At 34.4% G+C, this 13914-nt stretch overlaps 1 protein-coding gene across 1 annotated transcript in view; it reads right to left on the reverse strand.

Annotated features, from left to right (window-relative positions):
• The window catches only part of WASL (WASP like actin nucleation promoting factor), a 76026-nt gene that overhangs the window by 10725 nt on the left and 51387 nt on the right, over positions 1-13914 (reverse strand). Inside the window, exons 6-9 of the mRNA XM_061165714.1 lie at positions 10352-10520; positions 9277-9319; positions 7286-7439; positions 1832-2352 (exon numbers count right to left, since the gene is read on the reverse strand). Coding sequence (XP_061021697.1) covers positions 1832-2352; positions 7286-7439; positions 9277-9319; positions 10352-10520 — 887 coding nt within the window. The remainder of the gene's footprint in view (positions 1-1831; positions 2353-7285; positions 7440-9276; positions 9320-10351; positions 10521-13914) is intronic.

Below are 13914 nucleotides of genomic sequence, written 5' to 3' on the forward strand. Positions count from 1 at the left end.
TTCCAGATAACAACAGGCCATTAGTAATTAAGTTTTGGGGGAGTCAAAAGTTATACACACATCTGGCTGCTCACGGGGCTGGTACCCAGAACTCCCATGTTGTCCAAGGGTCAACATATTTATCTGAAATTCTAAAGGGTACAGCCCCATTAAAATCTGCTTTTCATCTGGGCTGTGGTCATTTTGACAATAATTCTGCCCACTAACAACCATTCAAAGTTCCTGAGAAACCTTTAGTCAGAAGTAAATGGGAAGAGGGAACAGTTGATTGTTCAGAGGTTGATCTAAGTATCATTCTGAACACATGTTAAGAAAAGATCTAAACACATTTTAAAGACTGGAAGTTTCTTAAATCTGTGCTATGCTAATGTTTAAATGCCTTCAGTTAGTTGTATTCCCTGTCATTTCCTTCCTAGATAGTTTCTAGGATTTAGGAAGTTATAATTCTCTACATACTGCAAAGTAATTTTCCATTACAAATCTCTTTTAGTTCCATTTACTTCATAGAAAAAGCTATCATCTGTAACCTGTCTGAAGTCCTGCAGAAAAATCCTCCAAGAACTGAGAGACCACATATAAAGGTCTCTTAGGAAGCATATGAATGTTAGGTAGCTTAGGCTTTAGGTCAGGAGTCAGGAAACTACTGCATGGGCCAAATCTAGTCTGTCTCATCTTTTTGTATAACTTTCTTAAAGCTAAGAATGATTTTTACACTTTTAAATGGTTGAAAGAAAACAAAAATGAAAGAATATTTGTGATATGTGCAAATTATATGAAATTCAAATTTCAGTGTCCATAAATACAGCTTTATAGAACACAACCATGTCCATTCATTTACGTGCTATCTATGGCTGCTTCCACAGTGCATGTACAGCTGTTGCATCTGTGGTAAAACAGCACAGCTGAGCAGCTGTAACAAGTTATATGGGTCTGCAAGCCTAAAATGTTTACTATCTAGTCCCTTAAAGAAAAAAGTTTGGTAACCTCTGCTCTAAGTGAAAGTGAAAGTGAAGTCGCTCACTTGCGTCTGACTCTTCGCGTGACCCCATGGACTATAGCATACCAGGCTTCTCTGTCCAAGGGATTTTCTAGGCAAGGGTCCTGGAGTGGGCTGCCATTTCCTTCTCCAGAGGATCTTCCCGACCCAGGCATCGAACCTGGGTCTCTCACATTGCAGGCATACACGCTTTACCGTCTGAGTCACCAGGGAAACCCTGCTCTAGAAGAAGGTTAAATGATGACCTCATCCAACTCAGAGAATCCAAAATTATCTGCCATCACTACAGAAATTCTTTCAATTCTCTGTGGAGTCTGATTCTCTACTAATCTAAATTTCAGACAGAAACTTTAAAATATAGTTTAGTTTTCATAAAGTTAATGGTCTGACTTTACCAATATGATTACGATTGGTTTCAATATGGCTACTTTTACTTCTGTGTAGTTTTAATAGAGATTTTTCTCTCAATTAAATTTCATTTAAAAGTCTAGAACAATGAATTTCGAACATAGTGCAATATTCTCTTTATGAAGTTCTATAATAGGTAAACAAACTATGGTGACAGAAATCGGATTGGTGATTCTTTTTGAGAAGGGAGAGAGGCATGAGGGAACTTTCTGGGGTGGTACTTTTGATACAGAAATATAGGTTACACAGGTAAAGGTATAAATGTATGCATTTTATGGTATTAAAAATATCAGAAACTCATAGGGTTAAAAAAAAAATGCCAAGATACAAAGTAAAAAAAAAGAAATTCTTTCCAAAGACGTCTTATAATTACTTTAAAATTCCATGAAGACAGATAGTCCAGATTGAAAAGAATGGATTACTTACAGATTTCAGTTGAATACCCTGTCGTATCTGGTCTAAAAGTGCATCCCTTCCCGAGCAGGACACCGGCCGACTGTTCTGTTCCACTTTTTTAAGCTGAGCACCCTCTCTAATTTGATCTAAAAGAGCTGCTTTGCTTCCTGCAGGAGTCGGAACTTGGTGGTCGCCGTCAGAAGGGAGGCCAGGGGGAGGCGGCGGCCCTGGGGGCGGCGGCGGCGGCGGCGGCGGGGGTGGTGCCGCGCACCCGCTCACTGACAGGGGTGGAGGCGGTGGCGGGGGCCCTGAGGGTGCGGAGGAGGGCAGAGCCGGAAGCGGGGGCGGGTACATCCTGTTTGGCGGTGGCGGAGGGACACCCACACCTGGCCTGGATGGAGGCGGCGGTGGCGGGGCAGCTGTGGGAGCTCTTGAAGGTGGTGGAGGAGGAGCCCCTCTTCCCCTGGCAGGCGGGGGAGGAGGGCCCGAGCTATGTGGCGGCGGGGGAGGAGGAGGCGGCCCTCCCCTTGATGGTGGTGGAGGTGGTGGTGCTGAAATACAAACAGAAAAAAAGAAAGCATGCTTTTTTCCCCCCACAAACATTATATTGAAAAAGCAACATATTTCAACATGTATTAAAACAGTATGAGGAAAAAAGGCCTCATCTTTGTATTTTATTTTACAAAGCTATGTGAGCAAAGATGATATCTTATAATTCTGATATCTTATAATTCCCAATAATTTGGGAATCCTCAGCCTCAAGATCACTTTCCTGGTCTTGAAAAAATATTCACTAAAGTAGTAGAATTTAGTTGTTAGAAATCAGCACCACTTCTCAAGGTGAGGGAATAAACACATTTTTATATAATAATAATAAAACTTTAACAATGAAATTAAACATTTTGGTCAATAAGCATCATTTTACATTTTAATAAAAATGGTTACTTTTCCTCTTTAAAGAATCAAGTATAGTTAGCTGTTCTATACAGTTAATTTACATTCAGAATTAAACAGCTAATGTAGTATATATAATCTGTTAGAATTTATTCAAGTTAATCTGAGCTAAACTCAAATACTTTTTCTTTTAAAATGTAAACCTTTGTCACCTAACTTACATTTGTAATTTATAATGTCCTCTATTTTTGTGTTTATAGGGTATATAAGAATACATAATATGTAATAAATACATAATAAATATATAATATAGTGATAGATATAGTGTAATTCTAGCAATGGCAGTAGGGAGGCTAGTTGCTCAGATGAAATGTTCAACCACTTCTTCAGGAGACACTAACAAATTGAAAATTTCTAAACACTGCAAAATTCAAGTTAGTAGTAAAATATTAACATTACTCTGGTAGTAATAATATATACATTCTTATTTTACGAAAGGTAAAGTGTAAGTTAAAACAGAGAAATTCAAAGTATAAATTTATTACATTTCCAGAGGCATGATTTTAACAACAGCATACACAAATTTACAGAATAATAAACTTCATTATTTTTTTCATTAAAAAGTAGAAAAAAAATAACTTTTTTTAAGGAATAAAGCTTTTTATATTTACTGGTACAAACTAATATATTCCTGATGGATAGTTCTGCAGTCTATACAAATACCCACCTTAATTTCAAATAATAGGATTAGGCTCAAAAAGGCAATGATACCAAGAGGAAAAAAGAACCCTCATTTCAAAAAAAAGTCAAACACTATTTTCTGATTTCATGTGAGACAATCACAGGGAATATGCTATGAAATATGTTATCAAATGTGGTCATAAATGTGAGATGAAACAGACAGTAAGGCAAGGCTCACAGGGGTATTGTCTCCTGATTCAGAGACTTTTAAAACTGGAAACACGGAGCAGCAAACAGGAGAGTCATCCTCCTTGGATACAAGCCACCACTGAGGGGAGTGCCCATTATTTACACTCAAGGCATGCTGCTGCTGCTGCAGCTAAGGTTCACCCAATTTTCTCATCAGATCCAAAGCAAGGAGACAAACTTGCTAAGACCAGTCTTTTTCCAACATATTTTGTAATAACAGTAAAACCAAGAGAATATGGTAAAGGTACATTATGTATACCCCCTGAATAAGAGAGTACATCAAATCCTCCAAGCAGATACAAAGATTTCATTTTAATCAATTTAAGTCTTGCATTTCAAAAATCAATGATATTTATCAGAACTAGTCTTTTTAACGATTTAATTGTTTGCTAATCAAGAGGAAAAGGACTCACTCTATTCTACTACAAAAACTGTATTGTTAGTCAATCATTTCCTGTGGTTTCGCCAAGGACTCTGGAACCATAATCTTCCAAGTACAATGAACAATCTCTTCAGTAGAGAGAATAAAGTTCTTTTGAACTGGGAGTAAGCACACTGATTGGAATAATTTGGGATTCAGCTAATAATCATTCAAAGAGACATGAAATTACTGCTCAGGCAAGGGGAGAGCATTAATTTATAGTGAATAAATTATCAGCTGTACCAAATTTGGGTACTGCAAAAGTTCAGCATTTCTATTCTCTGAAAAGTGACTGGAAATCTCTCTATACTTTCGTGAGGAAAACGTCTATTACCACCTTTCTATTTTTATAATCTGTACTATGACTACATAAAAAGGAAAGTATGCCAAAGATATGCCATATCCCAAGGTAAAAATATGAAGGAATTAAGACAGGAGAAGAGAGGAGAGATGGCATAACATTAGCTAGGTTCACATGCACAAAAATGTCTACTGGGCAGACACCACACACCACTATGAGAAAGTCTCAAGGCCTACAGGTTTTCAAAACTCTTGAGTCACCACAAACACCAGATTCAGAATGACAATGATAGTTCTTAGATATTTAATTAGTAAATAAAAAGCATGACACAAAAGTTAAACAAATCAAACTGTTCTTACTATCAAAGCTTAGTGAGAAAGGAAGAAAGACTGAAGCTTCCAGAAAAAAACCTCATCTTGATGGTACACTGTAACGAAAAGCTGATATACTTAAAAATAATTATTTCAGATCAAATGAAGAGTAAGCAGTAGATAACGCTAGATATTTGATATTTAAGGGAATTATAAGCAGAAATTATAAACAATACAAATAAATTGATATTTAAAAGAAATGTGTTACAGAATTCAGGAAACACTTTGAAGAACTGCTCTCATGCACTCTCATCAGGATTAAGCAAACCAGGCATACATTATTCAACACAGATTTAAATTTATGGGAATAATGACAACTCCCTGAGTTGTCCTTTACCCAACTGCATGTTTATGTTTAGTCCTCCCACTGCCCCAAATTAATGTAAAAATATAAGTATATTTTATGTAGGTTATTGAAATAATGCCAAGTGTAAAAACCAATCACTAAAAATAAGTATAATAAGTAATAATAAAAACGAAAGACATGCTGTAAGAGGTAACCCACAGAATTTCAAAAAAATTAAATTACAGACAAAAATGAACTCTGACTCATAGAAATAAATTTCCTTTCTTACTTTAGCATCTATATAACCCAAACATTAGTTTGCATAGAGGGAAGAAAACCTTACTGGATATTAGTTTTGGAGGCAGGATAAATGAGTTATAGCTTCTTTGAAAATAAACACATGCATAACACTGGGTCAAATAACATCCCCCATACATACCACTCCATTGTGGTGGACCTAAAGAGCAGATTATTTATTATAAATTAATGGACTTCAAACAACTGCACAGATACACAAAAAGATATACTGGAAATGATAAGGTTTACCACTTTTTACAAGCCTGATTACATAATTTTACAAAATAATTTCAAAAAATTTGAGTCAGATCTTATAAAACCTATTTTTATGACAACTTCATAAACTTCTCCCTGTTTTTTTCATACTTCTGAACGCACTATATGCTTTGCCAAGGAAACATTTCCATAATAAATCATAATCTTTTTATTCTTCCTCTTAAAAAATGTATCTTCTATAAAATCATTCTTGGGTGTCTAAGAAGTTCCACACTGGGAGTTAAGATTCTTGAGTATAAGAATCTTGAGTATTAAGTTCCTGAAGTGTATTTTTTGTAATGCCTGTGAATTTTTTCCTTTGCTTTAGGTAATTCAATTGAGGACTTTGCCTAATTTGATATTTTAAAAGCAGCTAGAATAAAAAGAAGTAATAAGAAAGTAAAAAAACCCAAAATCAAGTTAATACAGACCACTCTCAGTTACAGATATTCAGGTGAGAGGCCAGCAATATGGACTGTCTAATAAATGCCAAGAGTATTTATAAACTTACAAATTCAGACAGTTCAGAGAGAGCCTGAGCATCATCTGGTGTAAGATGAAGGTGAGTGGTAACAGTGGAGAAAAAGAGAGTCAAGGAACAAACTAGGTCCTCAAGACCTCCATCATTCGCACACTAATTGTAACCATGACTTATTTTGGCAGCATTTAAAAACCAGGTTGCCCAGATGTTTTTATTAAAAATCCATACAATTTGGAAATGTGATTTTTTTCACAAAATAAGATAAAACATCATCATACCGTTTTCAGTGGAATTAGCATTGTGTTTCCACAGCAATTATGACTGTATGATTGTTTACATTATCTGTTGTCACAATAGATAGTAAGATTTCTGAGGGCAGAAACCATCTTTGTATCTAAATATCCTGAGTAGAGACTAGTGCCAACATAATAATGTTTACTGAATATATGAATGAACGAATCAATGAACACCAGCAGTGAAAAAGATACAGGTAGGTCAAATACCTAATTTAAAATGTCAGTTAAATCTTCAAAAGAATGCTTTGATTATCTGAAGCTTTTGTTTTGCTACACTGTCTTATCACGAGTATGCAAAAAGGAGGAAGAAAAGTAGCCGCAAATGAATAAACTGGCAAAGAGGTAACAGTCATAGTGGAAAACTCAGAGTTAACTGTATTTACATTTAATTGTGACAATTATTAAGATATGACCAAAAAACATGGTGATTTAAATAAAATATCAGATCTTAAAAAGGTGCAAGTTATTTGTGTTCTCAGGTACCAAATGGCAAGTATTATATTTTAGCTAAGAAAAAAATTTCAAAATAAACAGATTTTGCATTATTTATATTCTAAAAATGCTTATTATACATTATAGAATTCATAATTACATTTAAATTACTACTTCTAATTGTAATAAATGCAACTTCGATAGTGGTCTCTAACATTTACTAAGTGAAATATGCAACTATACTTTTTTATTCTAAAACCAAATAGCCAGAATACTTTGTATGAATTTTCATGAATTTAATATAAGACTTTTAAATAGTTAGAAAAGCCTTGACAAGTTTTTTAGTTATACTTAAATAATGTAAAATATAGTACACTGGGGCTAAACAAGTTATCCCATAAATAACAACATTCTGCTTAAGGAAGGTTCACATGAACATATGTAGCTATCATCTGTGCAACTGACCTCAAAAGATTCAAAGGAAAAATAGTCAGAATGCCTGAACAGAAATAAAAGTTACCTTGCCTTCGTAGTTCATTTTTAACAGCTTCAACACCTCCTGTTTTTTCAATGAAGTCATATATAACTTTTGATGTTTCTCTGTCTTTAAGTTGTGCCTCTGAGATTCCACACATATCAAAAAGATTCTTCAATTCTGGATCCAAATTATTCAGCTACAACAGATAAAATAACTGCTAATTATAACATCTATCTCCAATCCAGCAAGTTGAAATTTTATTCTCTTATCTGTGCCTTTTATGAAATTACTTTCTTTTATGTTTATAAATTTTTAATATAGTTAGAAATATTTATATGTTAAGTAAATATCTTATAAAAAACAGAAGATAAGAACAAAGAATAGGTTTTATATTTTATGTTATCTGTTTCCTACCTTTGTAAAGTAAGCATCTTATTTAGATTTTTACCAATCCCTTCATGACTGAAACATTTTAAAGTTCATCTATTCTACCTTGTCCTAAATAAGATTTATATATGATCACAAATAACCACAAAAAGTATTATTAAATCTATTCCAAAATTTGAGGTCAAGTACCTCTTTATAACCCAAGTACCCTGTAAAATGCCCAACACAAAGAGGCATTCAAAAACACTGTGGTGCTGTTTATGACAAGGCATGGAGACAACCTCAAAGTCAAGTGACAGGGATGGAGAAAAGAAGAAGTGGTGCATGTATACAATAGAATATTACTCAGCCATTAAAAAGGATGAAATAGTGCCATTTGCAGCAACACAAATGGACCTAGAGAGTGTCCTACTGACTGAAGGAGAGCAAATAGAGAAGGAGAAATATCATATGACATCCCTTATATGTGGAATCTAAAAAGAAATGATACAACTGAACTACTTACAAAAAAGCAGAAGGCTTACAGACTTAGAGAAGGAACTTATGGTTGCCAGGGGAAAGGGTGAAGGGAAGGGATGATTAGGGATTTGGGAATGGGAATGTATCCACTGCTATATTTAAAATGCTTAACTAACAAGGACCTACTCTATAGCACACCTGCTTGATGTTACGTGGCAGCCTGGATGGGAGAGGAGTTTGGGAGAGAATGTGCATGCTAAGTTGCTTCTGTCGTGTCTGACTCTTTGTGACCCCATGGACTGTAGCCTGCCAAGCTCCTCTGTCCATGTGATTCTCCAAGCAAGAATACTGGAGTGGGTTGCCATGCCCTTCTCCAGGGATCTTCTCAACTCAGGTATCAAACTCACATTTCCTATGTCTCTTGCATTGGCAGGCAGGTTCTTTACCACTAGAACCACCTAGGAAGCCCTTGGGGGAGAGTGGGTATATGTACATGCATGGCTGAGTCCCGTCACTGTTCACCTCAAACTATCACAACACTGTTTGTTAACTGGCTATACCATAATATAAAAAATAAAGTTTTTTTTTTTTTTTTTTAATATTGTGGTGCTAACACTGTAGTTCTATTAATAAAAAAGTAACCAAAATAATTTTTGATTCTAATCACAAATAGTATTTCTTTTCAACATAATTTTTCCAAACCCTGATTATCAGTCAAATGTTAAATACATATACTTAGGTAACCGATTTTCAACCATTTTGCTCAAACGCTATAAATTAATGAATGATGAAATCACCAAAAATAGTAATAGAATAAAAAGATCTAGACAATTTTTGGATATTCAGAATGTGACTACAGTACTTTCAAGTAATTTGGCTTATATTCCCCTCAAATGATCACTCTGCAGAAACAATTTTCTCCTCTTTGCTTTCAAAACATAGAGATTTCATATTATAGTAGTTAAGGCCAAAGAGTTAAAAAAAAACAACAACTCCCTTTAGAGACTTAGCCATCAATGATAGAACAATATATGATTTCAAACCTCAGTGGAATATGAACATAAATATAAGCACATTCAACCAAAAACTAGAACTGACAAAAATGTATAAGAATAAAAGTCTAAAGGTAGGACATGACATTCCCACATATTTAAAGTAATAACACTTATGGCTTGAAAATAACTTACATCAAAGCCAGTATTCGGATCCCAACCCACATGTCCAATGTGCCTAAAGTAGCAGAGAGAAAAAAACAGAAAAAAAAAAAATGTGTAAGTGACATTAAAAACATAACATACATGAAATCCAACCCAATCAGTGAATTTTTCACCCGAACTAATGGTTCTCATAGACATAATCATTTTCAGGGGAAAAAAGTATAAGTAGTCAAGAGACCAGGATTCTAGCCCCAGCTCCACTATTAACTGAGCCTTAACATTTTTGCACAATCTTTCTGAGCATCCATTTCCTTAACCGTCAAACTAGCATAAGAACACAAGTATTACACGAATAAGAGGACAGGAATTCTATAATGAAGAAATGAAGTAATGCACATGAGAATGCTTGAAATACATCAAATGAATATCAAAGGTTTGATGCCTACAACAGACTGAGTGTGTTTTCCAAAAATTCCTATCTTGAGATCTAATCCCAATGTGATAATTCCTGGAGATGAGGATTTGAGGAGGTAATCAGGTCATGAAGGTGGATTCCCCAAGAATAGGATTGGTGCCATTAAGAAAGAGGCCTGGAGAGCTCTCTCGCCCTCTTCCAACATGTGAGGACACAACGAGAAGATGGCAATGAACTAAGCAGTGGGATTTTATAAGACACTAAATAAATCTTGCCTGCCTCTTTACAGCCTCCAGAACTGTGAGAAATAAATTTCCGTTCTTTATCAGCTATCCAGTCTATAGTATTCTGTTAGCAGTCCAAACAGAATAGGACAATGCCTTCAGGTAATTTCCAAATATCATTTATAGGGAAAAGTGAGATTTCATTTTCATGTCCAACAATTAATTGAAAAAACAACTCTAATTTTTCTTTTCTGATAGGTGGAAAAATAAATAAACTAAGATTCATAAAAAGTCTATTGATCAATAGCATTTAAAAACTCCAACAACAAAATTATAGCTGAAGGTATGCACGTGATAAATGTAAGGGGTCTCCCAAAAAGAAAACAGAATTTTCTAACAATTTTAAAAAAGAGCAGAAATGAATAAATCAAAAGTAAAGGTAAGAATAATAAAAGAACTGCATTACTGGAAATTGCTTGGTGTTCCAATATCTGCCTTAGTTAACCTCTTCTTTTTAGCTTTTCCTTTTTTCTTTTCTTTGGTATGGGAGATGTTGTTGATTTGTGGACCATAAAATCTATTTGTTGTAATTTCTGGATTTTTTATGTCAACTGTTGCCATGGGTAGATTAGGACCTGCAAATAAAATCAAAATAATATGAAAGAGACTTAAGAATTATCACAATCATAATTTATAATTTAAATACCTTTTTCTGAAGCAGGACCATTTCATTACTATAAATTATTTAAGTTTTAAAATCACATGTTAATTTTTATAAATAATACATTTCAAAATTTCTTAAATTGCAAAAGTCTATAACAAATTCTTAAACAAATTAGCATAGATACATTATTTCAAAGAAAACTTTATTTTTATAATACTAAATCTCATAAAGTATATGAATTTTCAACAAGAATCTAAATTTATATGATCCAATAAATTTTGACTATTACAAACTTCACATCCAACACATTACTCATTAATGAAGTGGCATACATTACATAAGAAGAGTAAAAGAAAAGAAGCATCTTTGATTTAAATCTAGTAAAGAAATCTAGTTTTACTTCTTTATTTCAACTTTATTAGTCTATGAGGAAAAAAATGTTTATATAATTATTACCACCATTTTTTCCAAAATGGTAATATTTAAGTCTAGTAGCATCTTCCTCATTACTATACATACACTTTGGCTATCAGAAGTATACAACTCAAAAATTTAAGACACAAAAATTCTTAAAACATTCCATCTTCCACAAGGATCAATAGTAAAAAGACCTCAGGCACTTTCAGCTATTATTAACAGCATCTCCAGGAGTGACACTAAATGTAGCACAGAAAATTTTGTTTTATAATTCATAAAAGTACTCTTGCTCTTAAAGGTATGAAAGTCTGAATGAAACAAATTCATCTTAAAAATTCCTTTAAAAATTAAACTGAAGGGCAACACATGTGTCTCAGAGATTCCATTTAAATGTATGATTCTCTGACAAAACTTCCTAGTAGACCAAACTCCTCTGAGATGATCATAGTAATGACAATTTTAAAAACGTTGTATAAAATATAATCCCTTTTATGCAGAGAAAGAGTTAACATAGTAGGTCTAAGACTGCTATCTTTAGAAAGGCCTGCTTGCAAGGCTGGCCCTGAGCTGGCATCTAAGGATGTAGGATTTTAAAAGGGTTCCCATTATTCCCCGATTTAAGAGGGTTCTTATTCCCTGATAAGATGGAGTCTTTGTGTCTCAACTATTAGTACTATCAATGTGTTTTATGCTGATACCTGCTTTGCTTCTGCGAGTCTAGAATCTCGGTATGTACTAGACAGAAGATGCCCACATGACTAGCCCCCATTAAACCCCAGGCACTGAGTTTCTCCTTAACACATTTCATGTGTGTTGCAACAACTCATTGCTGGAGAAATTAAGCACATTCCCTGTGACCAATGACAGAATACTCTTGGAAGCTTGTGTATGGTTCCCTCCAGATTTAATCCCATGTGTCTTTCTCTTTCGTTAGTTTTTGCTTTGTATCTTTTCACTCTAAGAGATCTTTACTATGTGTTCAGTCTTGTGAGTCCTTCTAGCGAATCACCAACTGGAGGGGTGGTGTGTGGAATCTCCAACACAATCATAGAATGGCAGATAGAAACCCTAAGAAATTATAGGCTAATGTATATTGAGTGATCACTAAATGCCAACTCAACTATAATTCTTCAATTATCCTGAAAACCTCAAAGGCAACCTATTCATAAATGTTATCTGAAATAAAACATTTATGTCCACGGGAAATTATATATAATTAATTTTTTCTCCCTCAACTCTACTACTGAAGATGAAACACAGTAAAAATAAAATTATAAATGCCATCTGCCAATTTATCAGACAAATAATTTGTACACAACTAAAAGATATACACAATTCAGCTACTTTCCCTTAATATTCAAAGTCATTAAGTATAGTATATAAATGTCTAAAAGTTCTGTTTATAGTTTCATACAAAATTCTGTGGGAAATTGTTCATATTGGCAAGAAGTAAAAATTCTTCTTGCAAAAAAATGGAAGCTAGTAAACAATACGGATAAAACCATTAAAAGCTGATTTAGTATCAAGGAATAATCTGACAATAATTGGACCAAAAATTAAAGGTTAGTTAAGCAATATAGGAAGTTTATTAAATAGGAGATAAAGAACTAGATTTTGAAATTTGTTCAGATTCAAGATTTGAGTTCACTGTAGTTTCAAAAAAAGGGACTTATTAAAAATAACGAGAATTCAAGTGTTAGAGGGTTGAATTGGGATCATACTAGTATCTTCATAGATCTGTCTAGTGCTCACTTTTTATTTCTCATTCTTCTCTTTCTGTTCTCTCTTCTCTTACAATTTATCATTACTCATCATTATCAGCAACACCATCCAAAGAAGATGCTGCAATTATTACTCTCTTATCTTTACACTTTATAACATTTAAGAATCTCCTTAATCAAAAAAATAAAAAATAAAAAAAAAAGAATCCCCTTAATCATTTCATTATAGGGGACTGGAATGCAAAAGTAGGAAGTCAAGAAACACCGGGCGTAACAGGCAAATTTGGCCTTGAAGTACAGAATGAAGCAGGGCAAAGACTCATAGTTTTGCCAAGAGAATTCACTGGTCATAGCAAACACCCTCTTCCAACAACATAAGAGAAGACTCTACACATGGACATCACCAGATGGCCAACACCAAAATCAGACTGATTAAATTCTTTGCAGCTAAAGATGGAGAAGCTCTATACAGTCAGCAAAAACAAGACCAGGAGCTGACTGTGGCTCAGATCATGAACTCCTTATTGTCAAATTCAGACTTAAATTGAAGAAAGTGGGGAAAACCACTAGACCATTCAGGTATGACCTAAATCAAATCCCTTATGATTATACAGTAGAAGTGAGAAATAGATTTAAGGGACTAGATTTGATAGACAGAGTGCCTGATGAACTATGGACGGAGATTTGTGGCATTACAGGAGACAAGGATCAAGACCACCCCCAAGAAAAAGAATTGCAAAAAAGCAAAATGGCTGTCTGAGGAGGCCTTACAAATAGCTGTGAAAAGAAGAGACACTAAAAGCAAAGGAGAAAAGAAAGATATACCCATTTGAATGTGGAGTCCCAGAGAATAGCAAGGAGAGATAAGAAAGCCTTCCTCAATGATCAGTGCAAAGAAATAGAGGAAAACAACAGAAAGGGAAAGACTAGAGATCGCTTCAAGAAAATTAGAGATACCAAGGGAACATTTCATGCAAAGATGGGCTCAATAAAGGTCAGAAATGGTATGGAACTAACAGAAGAAGAAGATATTAAGAAGAGGTGGCAAGAATACACAGAACTATACAAAAAAGATCTTCATAACTCAGATAATCATGATGGTGTGATCACTCACCTAGAGCCAGACATCCTGGAATGTGAAGTCAAGTGGGCCTTAGGAAGCGTCACTACGAACAAAGCTAGTGGAGGTGATGGAATTCCAGTTGAGCTATTTCAAATCCTGAAAGG

The sequence above is a fragment of the Dama dama genome, chromosome 18, assembly GCF_033118175.1.
Source record: "Dama dama isolate Ldn47 chromosome 18, ASM3311817v1, whole genome shotgun sequence".
Classification (NCBI taxonomy): Eukaryota; Metazoa; Chordata; class Mammalia; order Artiodactyla; family Cervidae; genus Dama; species Dama dama.